We start from the raw sequence: 13433 nt of genomic DNA, 5'->3' as shown, positions 1-13433 counted from the left end.
AGCGTCAGGACTGGGACTCGGTACCGTCCTCTCACACAGGGCAAACAGCGTAGAGACTCCGCGAGTCAGAGTGAAAAGGTCCAGTTCTCTGAGGTGCTGTGCACATTCCCAAGGGTTCCTTCTTCCTGAAATCCCACTCACGGAACAAGGAGGCACCACACACCTCTCTTGGAGCAGTTCCCTAATATAACGACTCTCCCAGCCGTGCCCAGGGTTTGTTTTGGACGTGATGTGAACAGAGACGTCTCCTTGTTGGGCCCGCAGGAAACACGCCCTGATCACAGCCGTAACAACCCTCTACTGAGAGACCTGGGGAAACCCCGACCTGTCCAGCCCCTAACACTGTGAGTGTGGAATGCAGCCACTCCCACACCATTTGCAAAGAGCTCTGCTTGCTGAGAAGTCCATTAATTCAAACATGAGTAAAATAAAAACCACTGACCATATGACAAGCATCACACGTCTAGGGAGTGAGGACACTTCTAGTTCCATTCGGGTCTGAGCTAGCACGACACACACGGAGCTCCAACACCTTGTGAGCAGCGGAGTCCATAGTGCAATTCCCGCTGACACCGCTGGAAGCAGGATTCCATCCCAGCTCTGGAAACAGTGTATTGATTATTCATGCAAGAAGCACTGCGCACGCGGGTGTCCATGTCACAGAACCACAGAGTCACGGAAGGGCCGGGCTGGGACGGGACTCGCGGTCACCCTGCCCGGCCCCCTGCCCAAACGGGGGCACCTGGAGCGGGCTGCCCAGGACCGCGGCCGTGGGGCTTTGGAGGATCTCCAAGAACAGAGATTCCACACCCAAAAAAGGCCTGGATCATGTCAAACAAAATGATACAAACTAGAATCTCCGACAGCAATCGGCTCTGATGTGCAGACAGTATCAGCTCTGGGGAATGAAAGGCCCTGAGCTCTTATTTTTTTCCCCATACTCTTCAGAATCCTTTTTTTTTTTTGCAAGTTGCCTACAGACATACAAAACTAATTCAAATATCTCCTACACCAAAAAGGATCTCTCATTTGACTTTGTACTACCCATAAAAATATATCCTTGAAAATCTGGTTCACAAAATATTTCATTTGCTTACTAAAACGAAATATAGAAACTGTCAAAATACTTATAGAAACTCAATTTCAGAATTTGCAAAGATCACAATTTAGCTACAAAATATACCCACCATCTACCTGTTTTCAATAGAGTATTTTCTTACAAAGACACCGTTACTCTGCAAAATATCACCCACCTTACAAAATTAGTCCGGAAAGTTCGCACTACTTTCAGCGTATAAACCACGTGTTCGCCCCTCACGAACCCTTTGGTAAATATCTTGAGTTTTGTACTTTATCATCCTCCTTCTATTTGGTTTCAACGTTCCAAAGCACAGTAGGATCTCCAGACAGAGGAAGCAATGTGTCTTCAATCGTGTCTATCACCAGCGCAGGGTTTCTTGTGGAATTAGAGATCCTCATCATGCCCAGCGACTAAGAACAAGCTGCCTGAGCTCGTGTCCCCCAGACCTCGTCCCACCACATCACACCTCATGAGATACTCGACTGGGTTGAGTTCTCCTAAGAAAACCCAACGCCCTGTTCCATGTGCCTCAGACATTTTCAGGACCAGGCCCCTCCCCGCTCTCTGCAGCTCCCTTCCCAACTCCATAAACACAGCAAACACTGGGAAAAAAAAAACCCAACCCCAACCCCTCAACTCTTAAAACCATCAGCTGAGAAAAGATTAAACATAATTTATACCTCTAGCAAAGTATTAGCTTCTTTTATCATCTGCACCTGCAAATAACAACTTACAGGTTAAAATAAAAATATTTACATACAAGTAACTGAAAGAAAAAGGATTGAAAGAGTAAGAAATCAAAACATATACTGGTTATAAATGTTACTAATAACGCCAACTATGGCAAGGATTCCGTGTCACCCAGGTTGGAACTGGGACCAACCATCGCCTCTGGTACAAGGATTAGTGAAATGAGCCAAGGAACTCTAACGCCTGCCTGGGAACACACCACTCTGCTTCACTGTAGATGCAATCTTGACTTTTATCAAGTTTCCAGTTGTGCCAGCAGGAATTTTTGGTGAGGTTTTTCTTGTTTCCTTTTTGTACTTTGTCACCAACATGTTGTAAATAAAATCTATAGAGTCTTTACGTTGTGAAATCTAGGTAGAAAAGTTTCAATTTTTGACCTTTCATCTAGTTTAAAAAATTCAGTATAAAAAAAAAAAAATTCTCCTCTGAAATTTAAGCAGTCCCCAAAAGTTTTACCTTCTTCTCTTACACGCTTTTATGACAGTAAAGATCTTTCAAAGTTTTTAGCTCTTCGATTAGAGTTTTATTCTGATTTTCCAGGACTGCAACTCGATTTTCCAGGCATTTCACATACTCCTTCTTCTTCCTGCGGCACTCGCGAGCGGCTTCTCTGGAACAGACAAGCAGAAGCAACAGTTTATATCAGACTGGAGATTTGTTTTGGGGACACTGAACCCGAGAGGAGGGAGCTGGCACAGCCACCGTGACCAAAACAAACCAAGGAGGACGGGAGGATGGGTGGAGAGTCTGGTCACACACCCCACAGTGTGGCAGGGAAACGGATTTGTTTTCCCCAGACTGCACCAGACACTGAACATGGAGCATGTTTTGGTCAGAATTCCCAGTGCTTCCAGTCGCTGGAGGCAGCACACAGCACGGGCAGCACAGTCAGAGAAGCTGGCTTGCCAGGCTCATCATCTGTCCTCTGCAGATTACACTCAGGAGTCTGAGCAGCCCACGTACCTGTTCTTCATCAGCCTTATTTCTCGTTTCAGCTGCGGGTCATCTGTCTTACTTGTCTGTGATGTCAGGGTGACAGGTGATGTCATCACCACAGTCTGAGGGAGGGACGTGGTGGTCGGCGTGGTGCGGATCTGGTAGGTCTGCATGTCTCCTGATGCAGCTGGCGTGAGGAAGAGCACAGGCATTAGGAAGGAGCACTTGTGTTAAGGGACACGTCTCCTACCCCGGGCTGGGAGGTGTACTCACTCTGCACAACCACCTGGTTGCTGGGGACGAGGATCTGCTGGCCGTCCGAGGTCTGCGCGTACTGCAGGATAGTTGTCCCAGGCTGCGCGCCGCCCGCGTTCGCCATCGTCAGCGTCTGCAGCCCCTGCACCCCGTCGGCTCCCGGGCTGGCCAACTGCAACCCATTCGCCGCAATGGCAACTGGAAGAGAGGGAACCGGCGCCAGAGGACCCGCAGCCAGACGCTGCTGCCACACACGGACAAGGTCAGTCTGCCTGTTAATGCTGCTGCAGGACGCTGCCAGTTTCTACAGCCTTTCTCCTCCTGCTGGGTTCTCGGACACGTGCTGGGTGTAAGGGGCGTGTTGGTATCAGGGCAGCCGCGGGCAGAGTGCTGGGGGCCTGTGCTGGCCCCAGCTCGCAGCTGCTCTGGAGGAACTCAGAGAGGGCAAAAATCCCGACTGGGAAAGGAGGGAAGGGGATGGAGAAAGAGCAGTATGGACACCGGCTCGAGGTGCTCCGGCTGCCCAAGCAGGCTGCTCCCCAGTTCACGAGCACGATGCTCACTAGGTGACAGAATTGAAGGGACAAACCCCTTTGATCTCTCTAATGGCACCTCGGCTGATCTTAATGCTCTGGACTCCACCTAACAGCAGGAGACTGCTGTGCACTCCAGCATCCTTTACAGGTCTTAAGATAACGAAGCACTGAGTTCAGCTGGAGTCCTTAGAGAACCAATCCATTTCCATGCAGTAACAGTACTAACTCCATCAACTGCTAGACAAATAACCAAACCTTCTGTGTTTCAGCTTTGTCAAACATTTAACAAAAAGCAGCTCTGTACTTTGAGGCAAAAGGAGTAAGAAATGTGTCCAGCCAGGCACATGTTTTGTGTAACGTACTGTACTGCCCAGTGCTCGTCTGGTAGATGGGCGTGGGCACGGACATGGATGTAACAGCCGAGCCGCCAGGACTCTCCTCATCTCCCTTCCTGTCGCGTGGGTCCTCAGAAGAAAGATCTTTCAAAATTTTCCTGTTAAAAGACAAAAGTTTCTCAGCTGTAACACTAGGGAATAACCTGTCCGATCTCCACAGCGACTGTTAGAGGCGACTACAGCCCGATTCAGCAGGACAGGACTGAAGGCTGTAAGTCTGGAGCACAACAGCTTTCAGAGTGAACAGTTTGGTGTGAGGAGACTGACACAAACTCCTGCTGTAATTATAGTCCTGTATCAGGTTTTTTAGTCAGGTATTTGAGGTGTTTTACGAGCCAAGAGCATTTCAAGTCAGCTGCTAATACGTATCAGGGGGGTGTGTGTGTGTGTGTGTGTGTGTGTGCAAATCAGCACAGACCCAAGAGTCTCGATGCTGACCCCCTAAACGCCTGGGTTTACGCTGCCCTGAGAGCTGCACCACTTACAGCTGACTCTAGGACCCTCCAGAGAACAGTGGGCACAGTAAATGAAGGTACTGGAAGTTGTTATTTTGGTGTCAAATAAAAATACAAGACAATTACATCCAGTACTGACCGGTAAGAGGGACGACGAGCTAAGATGCCTCGAGCTTTCTGTGAGGAGCCTATGCTGTCTGAGGAATCCTGAGAATCTTCACTCTCAGACAAAGATGATACCTACAAAACACATTCCATGTGGTTATCCAGCACGCTGCAGAGAGATTACATGAGTACATGAGCTACAGCAGCATGAAAACTCCATGAACACAGCTAAGCACACAGAGGGGAAAAAAAAGGGTGGATTTCTAGTTTCAGTGCTATCTAATATCTCTTGTAATATAAAGACCGTTCTGTTAGTAGGATCACAATGAAACACAAAAGGCAAGCTCAGATTCTCCGAAACTATTTGTCACATTAAAAGCTGAAAAACATTCTCTGCCTGAAGCTGGCTGCTCCTGCTGGATTAATGGTGGGATTAATCAATCTGGGAATGCAAAAACAACCACTGGGGCTTCTTCTCGTGGTTTGTTATTGTCACAGAACCCAGAGGCCTCACTGTCTCATTAGCTGGTGTGGTCTGGAGAGGTGAGCCACTCCCACGCCTGGATTTGTCTAAGGAGGTGGTAGGAAAGGAAACGGAAACACTCTTTATGCAGAGACACAAACAGTGTAATTCGCTGCGCAGAGAGTGAGAGTCAAACCAAAACACTGTTCAAACCAGCAGCACATCAAGGAGCAAATGTGCAAAACATGATCTATCAGTTTCTCTTCAGCCACTTGGGAAGTGCTGGGGTTTTTTCCCTGATTCTCCTCATTAAATACAAGCTAAGGAAACATTTATCTGTACTTATTTGTCTGCCAGCAACAAGAAGTAGAGAAGAATGCCCACAGCTCTGGGAAAGCATTTCCCACTCTCTGCTGCTGCAGAGGCAAAAAGAGCAACCTACTGTCACCCTTTAAAAACAATCTGCTGGTGTATTACTTTTTTTTTTCCCCTGTGAGCAAGAAGGTCACAACGTTCATAAATAGCAGGGAAAGAACACAGCCCCTGGGGACCCTGCAACGAGAGCAGGATGACAGGAAAGGGATTAGCAGAGACTCAAGCACAGAAAATCTTCTGAGCCACATGCTGGACAGTTGTCAGCAGAGACACCCGTGTTTTCCTGATCTGATGGCACAGGAGCAACCACAGCTGGAAATGCATCCAGCTTTACTTCTCCTGGTGTATCGGTGGCACGCTGTATGATGAGACAAGCGCAGCCCACAGGATCGGTGACAAATCAGGGTGTCTTAGGGCAGTTCCTCCAGTCACTGGGCCGGGCAGTGCAGCTACTGCAGAGCACAGCCCCAACAGCCCGCTGCCCAGAGGGCTCTGAGCAGCCAGGGACTGAAGGCAGCAGGAACAGGCTCGACTGAGCTCCACAGGCCACCTCTGAAGTGGTTTGTACAGAATCACATGGCGAGTGAGTAAGAGACACAAGCAGGAGGCTGAGGTACCACAGAGATGGAGTTACAGCGCACAGGAGGCTGAGCAGCCAACAGTTTGTCCCCCATCACTCAGGTCTCCCCCTTCCAAACACTCTGTGTGACTCTACCCTCCCCTCAGCTGGGTGTTAAGCCACGCTGGTCACACAGCTGGTTTAACTAAAGCTCAGGAGATTCTCCTGGTTTTACAGGAGGAGGCCATGGCAAATAGTTTCATTTCAACTCCAGAGGTAACCTCAGCACCACAAATAACTCCAGCTTAAGAATGACATCCTGTCACTGGCTTGCTCAGTGCCCCTCTGGCAGCGGGGCCGGAGCGGCTGCGCTCCAGCAGCGTCAGCTGAGTCAGAGGAGCCTTTACAAGTCTTTTCACGTTCACAAACACGGGGTTCTTGGTTGTCTCACAGTCGTTCTGCTGTTACCTGCACTGTTTGCACCTGGGGTGAGTGGATGACAGAAGAGGACTGAGCTGTCTGAATGACTCCCTGGACCTGGACTTGTTCTCCAGGAAGCTGAACCACCGTCAGGGGAGCTGGGCTTCGTAGCGACATCTGCAACAAACCACAGCAGCGTTAGCAGGAGCCTTCATCCCACAGCATCCAGAGAGCCAGGGGACCTGCAGGAAACCAGCCGAGCACCGCGCTGGCAGGACCTTCTTTCAAGCCTAATTAAGGCCAGAAGGTCTCCTTTAGGGATGCACACATGGAGACACATCAGCACACGCAGGAGGCTGGAACAGTCACTGCTCTGCCTTGGGCTGGGGGAAGGTCACATCAACACCCTGCGAGGTCCAAACAGGCGACCAAAGGCACCCAGCCAGGCAGCCTGCTTCAGGATCACAGTGCTGACACGTACCCACACACCAAAGTCTCACCTTTGTGGCAGTTTGGGGGTTTTTTTTAAAGTTTTTATTCCATTTTGAGAGCATCTTGGACTGAGATCATCATAAATGAAAGCGACTAATTAAGTAGCCTTAATTCCCACTGAAGTTAATAGTTCAGGGCACTAAAATCTGAATCGAGGAGAAGCAATCGACAAGACCAGGACAGATCCCAGTAACACCACCAAAGTCGTGGAGAACAACATGTATCCGATGTTCTGGGATTATTATTTTTAAGCAACTGCTATTGGCCATGGTTCAAAGATTTCACAGAGGAGAAATCACAAGAGTTAAGTTTAGCAAGAGCTGAGCAACGCGCTGTGAGAGCTCAAGGCACGAGGGCTCTGAGAAAGGCCCCGGAGCTGGAGGGCACAAGGTCTGCAAGCTCTGGGTGAGGAAGAAGAGCAGAGAGCTGAGTGTTCCAAATAACATTGCAGCAGCTGTTCTTGAATGTTTTAAAATTATCCATTTCAACAGACATAGCTGGAATCTGGGTTTAATTGGCAAAAAGTTAATTACAACTGCTAGTCCTCTGTAAAGTCCTGTCTACGTCCTGAGGTCTGTGGTTTGAACTCACCCCAGTTACACAAGCAGGTGAATAAGTAAATAACCGGTTTCCTCCCCAAATTCCATCACTGCTTTATTAACCTGGCAGGATCATTCGAGCTCCTCAGCTAGCTTGTCCTTTAACTCTACTCCCCTATCACACGGCGTGTGACATCGGCAGCGCTAAGCAGGAGGAGACCAGAAGCAGCAGGCTGCAGGCCAGGCAGGATGCTCGCTGACAGTCCTGTCTGCCTCACAGAGTCATCTCAGCTCTACATCAGAATCTCCATCTCCTCCCTGGGGCGAGCAGCAGATGAGCTGCAGAGTGGAACAGACACTCTGGCAGTGGAGAAGACTCTCTTTCAGATGTGGAGAGCTGAATTCAGGATTCAGCTTCCACAGCGATGTCACCGCGTAGCCAGTCAGTCAAATTCCCACCCTCATGTGATTTGCTGCATTAAATATCTTCACGCTGGGCTGAAATCCAAGTGTTTCCATGGTGCTGAGCACCCAGGATTGCCACTACTGCAGAAGGAGCTGCAAATGCTTTTTCTTAACCCCTCCAAAAAAGAAAGTGAAGAAACCGAGGGCTCAGTCCCTGCTCAGCAGCTCCTGCGCGTCGGGGACGACCGCAAGGCACGTACAGCCTGACAAGACCCCCCGGCTGCGTCCCTGCGCCCAACGGGCAGGAACAGGCACTCTGCTCCTTGAACACCAGCCATTTTTACCAATTCTGCGCTGTCCATCGAGAAACAAGCATATTTTTCTCAACCTTTCCCTTCTCTGTGTGTTTCCAAACCTCCAGAGGTGCTGCAGGCTGCGGTACATGAACGGCTCCTACCCCCAGTGTTTGCTGAGACTTGGCCCAGGCTTCACCTGTTGAGCAACAGGAGAGCTGAGCTGCCTGTGGTGTTGTACCTTGTACAGCTGATGTTTGTGAAGGCGTCACTGAGCTGTTCCTGCTGCTCTTGGGCACCTCTTCCACAACCAGCCACCAGCAAAGGAACGAGTTAAATGGGGTTAATGATAAATCTGAGCAGCAGACAGGTGCCCAGCTTCCACCGCCACTTCCTACAGTCTCGGTGCATCACGCTTCTGCCCTCATTTGGAGGGTTTTAATTAGTTCTTTGTCCTTCGATGTCACTTTCTATTATGGACTGGCACTTCCCCTGGGGTACTCTGAGCACTGCTGTGCCTCCCCAGGGGGATGGGGGGGAAAGATGTGGTGGGAGCCCCTCTGCTGACTCACCCCATGGCTTCGGGCAGGTCGAGCACTCACTGCCCCTCGGAGCCCAGAGCAGCACCCAGTCCTGTTTGGGACCAGGAGACAAGTCTCCTTTGGCCCTGGCAGCCCCTGCAGCCCAGCCCTCTGCCAGCCCTGGCTCAGACCTACCCCATGCTCCACTTTACTCTCAAATGTATTTACTGAATTTCCTGGGTTTTGGTGAAAATAAACAAGGGAAGCTGTGAGATCTAGGAAGAAAGCTAAGCTGAGGCGTTCATGCTGAAGGAGATCTCACTCTCAGTAAAATAAAATAACTCTCCAAAAGATTCTTGCCCAGGCCAGCAGCCAGACCTATTTTAAAACATCTGAAGGTGTATAGAAACAAACCAGGGATTCAAAAGCAAAGCACAGAGAATAGAGCTTTGCATTTCAAACCCTGCAACACCCGCTCCATCTCCACAGAACAGTCAGCAGCGCTTCTCTCCTTCCTAGGATTTTAAATTTAACTGTTCAGCGTGCCTTGACAGCATCCCCCCTCCCCTAGCTGGGGGCTTGGGGATGTGAAACGCAGCCTTTTAGGTGGGGAGAGTGGGCGGACCAGCCTAGAGCATTAGAGGATGATCAGTGAGTGTTAAACATTTTGTCACAGAAGGTTTGAGACTGTTGAAAGGACAGTTGCTATGAGACTGGAAATTACATTTCTTTCTGTGGAAATGTGAGTCATTGATTTTTCCCTGCTGAGACAAACCGCAGCCCCGGCGGCCTGACGTGTAGTAGAGGGTAAAAAGTCAACGTACAGCAAGACCAGGATCTCGGTCTTGCAGCCCTTCCTCAGCCCCGCTGCAGAGCTCCTCCAACACGGCACTAGAACGGGACTTGGTGGAGAGAAAACCCCATGGCTGGGCCACAGGGGAAACCACGTCCTTTCCAGCAGGGAACAAGCGTCCTCCAACGCAGGGCTCAGCTTCCCAGCACTTCAACCAGTTGTCCACCCAGAGCTCAAACTGGAGCAGCGTGAAGGCTTCGCTGGGGAATGAAACACTCCCAGGAGCCGGGCAGGGCTTGGCTGTTCCCAGCTCCTGGAACCTCCAGCTCCTCACAACTCTCTCTGCTGCCTGTAAGATCGTCACGTCGCTGCCGCTGCTCCTGGGTGCAGGAGGGTCCCAGCTTCACCCTGCACCCAGGGCTGGACACACCAGCACAGCCCCAGCGTTTGCTTTCTGCAGTAGCTGCTCCCCCAGCGCCCACCTGAGAGCTGCACTGACTGCTCTGCCTTCTGTTGGGGGGTTTAGGAAAGAAAATTGAGACCAGAAGGAAATTAAGTCTCTCTCTCTCAAAGCAATAACCCCCCTGCAGAGAGCAGAACTCATGACCAGCACGTACCAGGGGCACAACGACCCTCCCTGCATGGGACACGTCACCCTCCAACCTGGGTTTAGCTTTTTACGAAGGGAAACAAAATAAATCTGCATTTTGTACCCCCCAAAGGCACAGACCAGGCAGCACAGGTAGACAGGGCCCTGTCACACTGAAATCAGCCAACAGCAAAAACCAAAACGAGTTTCCAGTGCTGCAGAAACACCCGATTCATTTCAGCAGCCACGGGCTGTCTGTCTGTCTGTCCCTCCCTCCCTCCCTCTCACACTGTTCTTCTCTGTCTTACTGTCCCCCAGAAGAGTCACAACAGCACCGACAGACTGCAGGGAACAACGAAACCCACAGATAAAAAAACCACCCAAATAAACAAACCGGGGCGAAAGCTCAGAGGGTTCTGCTGATCTTCCTCTCCCAGGTGTGAAGCCCGACTTACAGGAATGAGAGACCAAGTGTTTCCCACTCTAAATGTGATTTCCACAGCTCACTTCCTCCCTGCTTGCTCTGCAGTATTTAACCAAACACTCACCCAGCCTCTGTGAATCTCAGTAAGAAATAAGTGAATAAGAAGGTTCAGTAGGTGATTTTAACGTGGTGAAAGCTGCTGTGGCACCTCGTAGCACCCACTGGAAGAAGGGGGTGCAAGACGCTACCTGCTCTCCCAAGGAGACTGTTAAAACAACTTATTTAGCTGGAAAACAGTGACTTTTCCCATCAGAATGACCCTCTGTGATCACCTGAAGCTGTGATTCACATCTGCTGGCTCTTACACAGTGAAAAACCTCAACCAATGGGTTCTTAACCTTAGACAAGCCGAACCGAGGCCGGAAAACAGAGCAGGGTTTGACACCACAGTCAAAGCAGCTTCCAGCAACACAATATCCGTTTAGCTGAAATGAGTGGGGGAGTTCTGGGGTGAAGGAAGAGCTGGACGTGTCAGGGGCGCTTCAGAACAGGACCCCCCCTGGGATTTATTAGCCAGAGAATAATTACTGCTCCAGTCTGCAGGAAAACCGTTTCCAATGGTCACACAGACGAGGATGATGCTTTCTGGAATGAACCCAACGTGTCCATGTGCTGTTATCCCAGAAATAACTTAATTTCAATGAAAGGGTTCTGAAACAGCAGCAGTACGAGCTTTGCTCCCCAGGACTTCCTAACTTCTGAGAACTGCCCCCCAGTGAAACTCATCTCACCTTAAAGCTGAGTTTAAGCCTCAGGCACATCTTCCTTTCAGACAGGAACATTGCATTTCGTTGCAGGCGAGTTCAGTTTATCATCCCCATGTTCACACATACCCTTGCATCCCTCCCTTCGTTAGAGCCACCACTCCAGAACCACTAACCCCCCCCAGCTGATGAGCATCAATTACAAAAGGCCAAACTAACAAGACGACCCCCCTGTCCCCACAACTTCCACTCATCCCATTGACACACGTCCCAATGCGCTGGGAACAGTCAGCTTACAGCCTCCTGAGCGTCTCAGAATCAGCTGCCTTCACCAACTGCAGCACCTAAAATACTTAATTTTGCCATTAGGACACTCGGGGGGAGGTTTTTCACCCCGAAGGTGGACAGAGACCGGGGTGGGTTGGTTTTTCCCCTCCAGTGACAGAGGCCGAGGACAGCACATCCCAGCAGCTCACGCCAGAGAACCGCTGCCGGGCAGAGCCCTGGATCCCGCGCTCCGCACAACGCGACTCCCCCGGCCCGGCTCGGCCTTCTGCAGCGCACGGAGCCCAACGAGCCCTCCCGTGCCGAGCGGCCTCGGGGCCACGGGCAGCCGCAGCCTCAGCGCAAATCACGAGCGGGCCCGTTGGCGAAGCGGCCGGGCCGGGGCCCTGCGCGCTGGAGGGCGGGTGGCAAAGGCGGCGCTGGGGCGAAAGGCGACCGGGACACACCCGCTCGGTTCCCCCTCGGTCGATCTCGGGGGTCTCCGGGAAGGAGCCCGACACCGCCCTCCCGCTGCGGCGCCGCTCCAGCTGGGCTCAGGCCGCTGCCCGAGGGCTCTGCGCCGGAGCGGGGCCGCCGGGAGCCTCTCCCGCTGCGGGGCGAGCAGCCCCGGGCCGCCCGAGCAGCGCGGCGCCGCGGGCCCAGCCGGGCCGGGAGCTCCGCGGGGTCCCCGCGGCGGCCGCCAGCCAGGAAGGAGCGAGGCGGGGCCCCGGCCGGCGGGAGCGGACGCGCCGCAGCCCGGTCCCCGGCCCTGCGGCGGGGCTCGGCCGGTCCCTCGCGGCCCGGAGGAGCGCCGGGGGCGGCGGGGGAGCGGCGCGGCCTGGCCGGGCCCAGCGCGGGCCCGCGGCGGGGTGGGGGGGGCCGGGCCGGGCCGGGCCGGCGGGAGCGGCCGCTGCGGGGCCCGGCGGAGGCGGGGGGAAGGGGCGGGCGGGCCGAAGGGGAGGGGGCGGCCTCCCGCGCCCGCTCTTACCTCAGAGGCCAGCGGAGCCCCGCCGGTGGCCGCGCGTGGGGAGAGGAGTCGCCGCCGCCGCGCCCGGGGCCGCCTCAGGAAACCGGCGCCGGCGGCATCGTAAACACGGCGGGCGGGCGCGGGACGCTGGGGGTGGGCGGGCTGCGACCATAGAGTCCGCGCGGAGGCCTCGCCTAGAAACTCCCACCATAGAGTTCCCGCGGCCTAGAGACCCGGAGGCGGAGGCTAGAGCGTCCGCTCTGGCACCGCCTAGGCCCGGCGGTTTCCAACCGCGGGGACCATCGAGAGGCGGCGATAGAGCGTCGCGGGCGGCACCTCACCCCCGCGGCGGAAGGGCGCCGCCGGTGGCCCGCGCGGGAGCCGAGTCCCGTTACAGGGGGCGGCCTGTCCCGCCGCGCTGGGAGGTGAGGCCGGGCCGGGCCCGGTTTGGGGCAGCCCCAGGATGCCAGGGGCTGCGTGTGGGCCCCCTGGGGCCCCTTCAGGCCAGCTAGGTCTTTGGGTCCTGGCTCCTTCGCTTTGGGAGCAGTCGCTGGACGTTTGGCATGTTGGCCGGAGAGTGCTTCTCGGGCCGCGACCTGCAACTATGGAGAGAGCTCCAAGGTTCCCTGGCAAAGGAAAGCCCCCAGACCCAAACTGCCAGGGGCTGCTTGGGGGCCCCCTGGGGAGGTTTCGGGCCAGGGACACGGCCCGTTCCCCGCCGCTCCGCTTTAGGAGCCGCTGCCGGACGTTTGGCGTCGCTGGAGCGGGACGCTGGGTGTTCTCCCCGCGGAGATGGCGCCCCGCGGCCTGCGGGAGGCAGCGCCGCCCTCAGACGCCGGCCCGGGGCGGGTACGGGGCGCGCCTGGCGATCCCCGCGCGGGCTCCAGGGGGCGGAACCCGATACGGCGCGGGGGGGGGCGGTTGGAAGCCCGGGAGGGCCTCGGGGAGGGGGAACGGGCGGCCGCCGCCGCCCTGGGATCGGCGCTGTCCGGCCTCTCGCGGCCGTGTGACCCCGGCCCCGCCGCGCGGGACGGGCCGCTCCTGCCCGCGTG

General features: G+C 54.0%; 1 protein-coding gene across 2 annotated transcripts; it reads right to left on the bottom strand.

Annotated features, from left to right (window-relative positions):
- Window positions 1–1866: 1866 nt before the first annotated feature.
- Window positions 1867–12516, bottom strand: ATF1 (activating transcription factor 1). 2 transcript variants are annotated; one of them, XM_084277324.1, is made up of 7 exons: window positions 12403–12516; window positions 6379–6507; window positions 4548–4648; window positions 3921–4051; window positions 3041–3220; window positions 2795–2954; window positions 1867–2441 (listed from the first exon to the last, which is right to left on the bottom strand). In XM_084277324.1, the coding sequence occupies exons 2-7, from the start codon at window positions 6505–6507 to the stop codon at window positions 2297–2299; spliced, it is 846 nt and encodes a 281-aa protein (XP_084133450.1). In that variant the 5' UTR covers window positions 12403–12516; the 3' UTR covers window positions 1867–2296. The 2 variants fall into 2 exon arrangements, with proteins under 2 accessions (XP_084133450.1, XP_084133449.1); XM_084277323.1 differs by lacking the exon at window positions 12403–12516 and adding an exon at window positions 8111–8161.
- Between the last annotated feature and the right edge of the window lie 917 nt (window positions 12517–13433).

Source organism: Gallinula chloropus (genome assembly GCF_964237585.1).
Source record: "Gallinula chloropus genome assembly, chromosome: 31".
NCBI lineage: Eukaryota > Metazoa > Chordata > Aves > Gruiformes > Rallidae > Gallinula > Gallinula chloropus.
The sequence above is the reverse complement of the archived record's forward strand: the minus strand, read 5'-3'. Positions and strand labels throughout refer to the sequence as shown.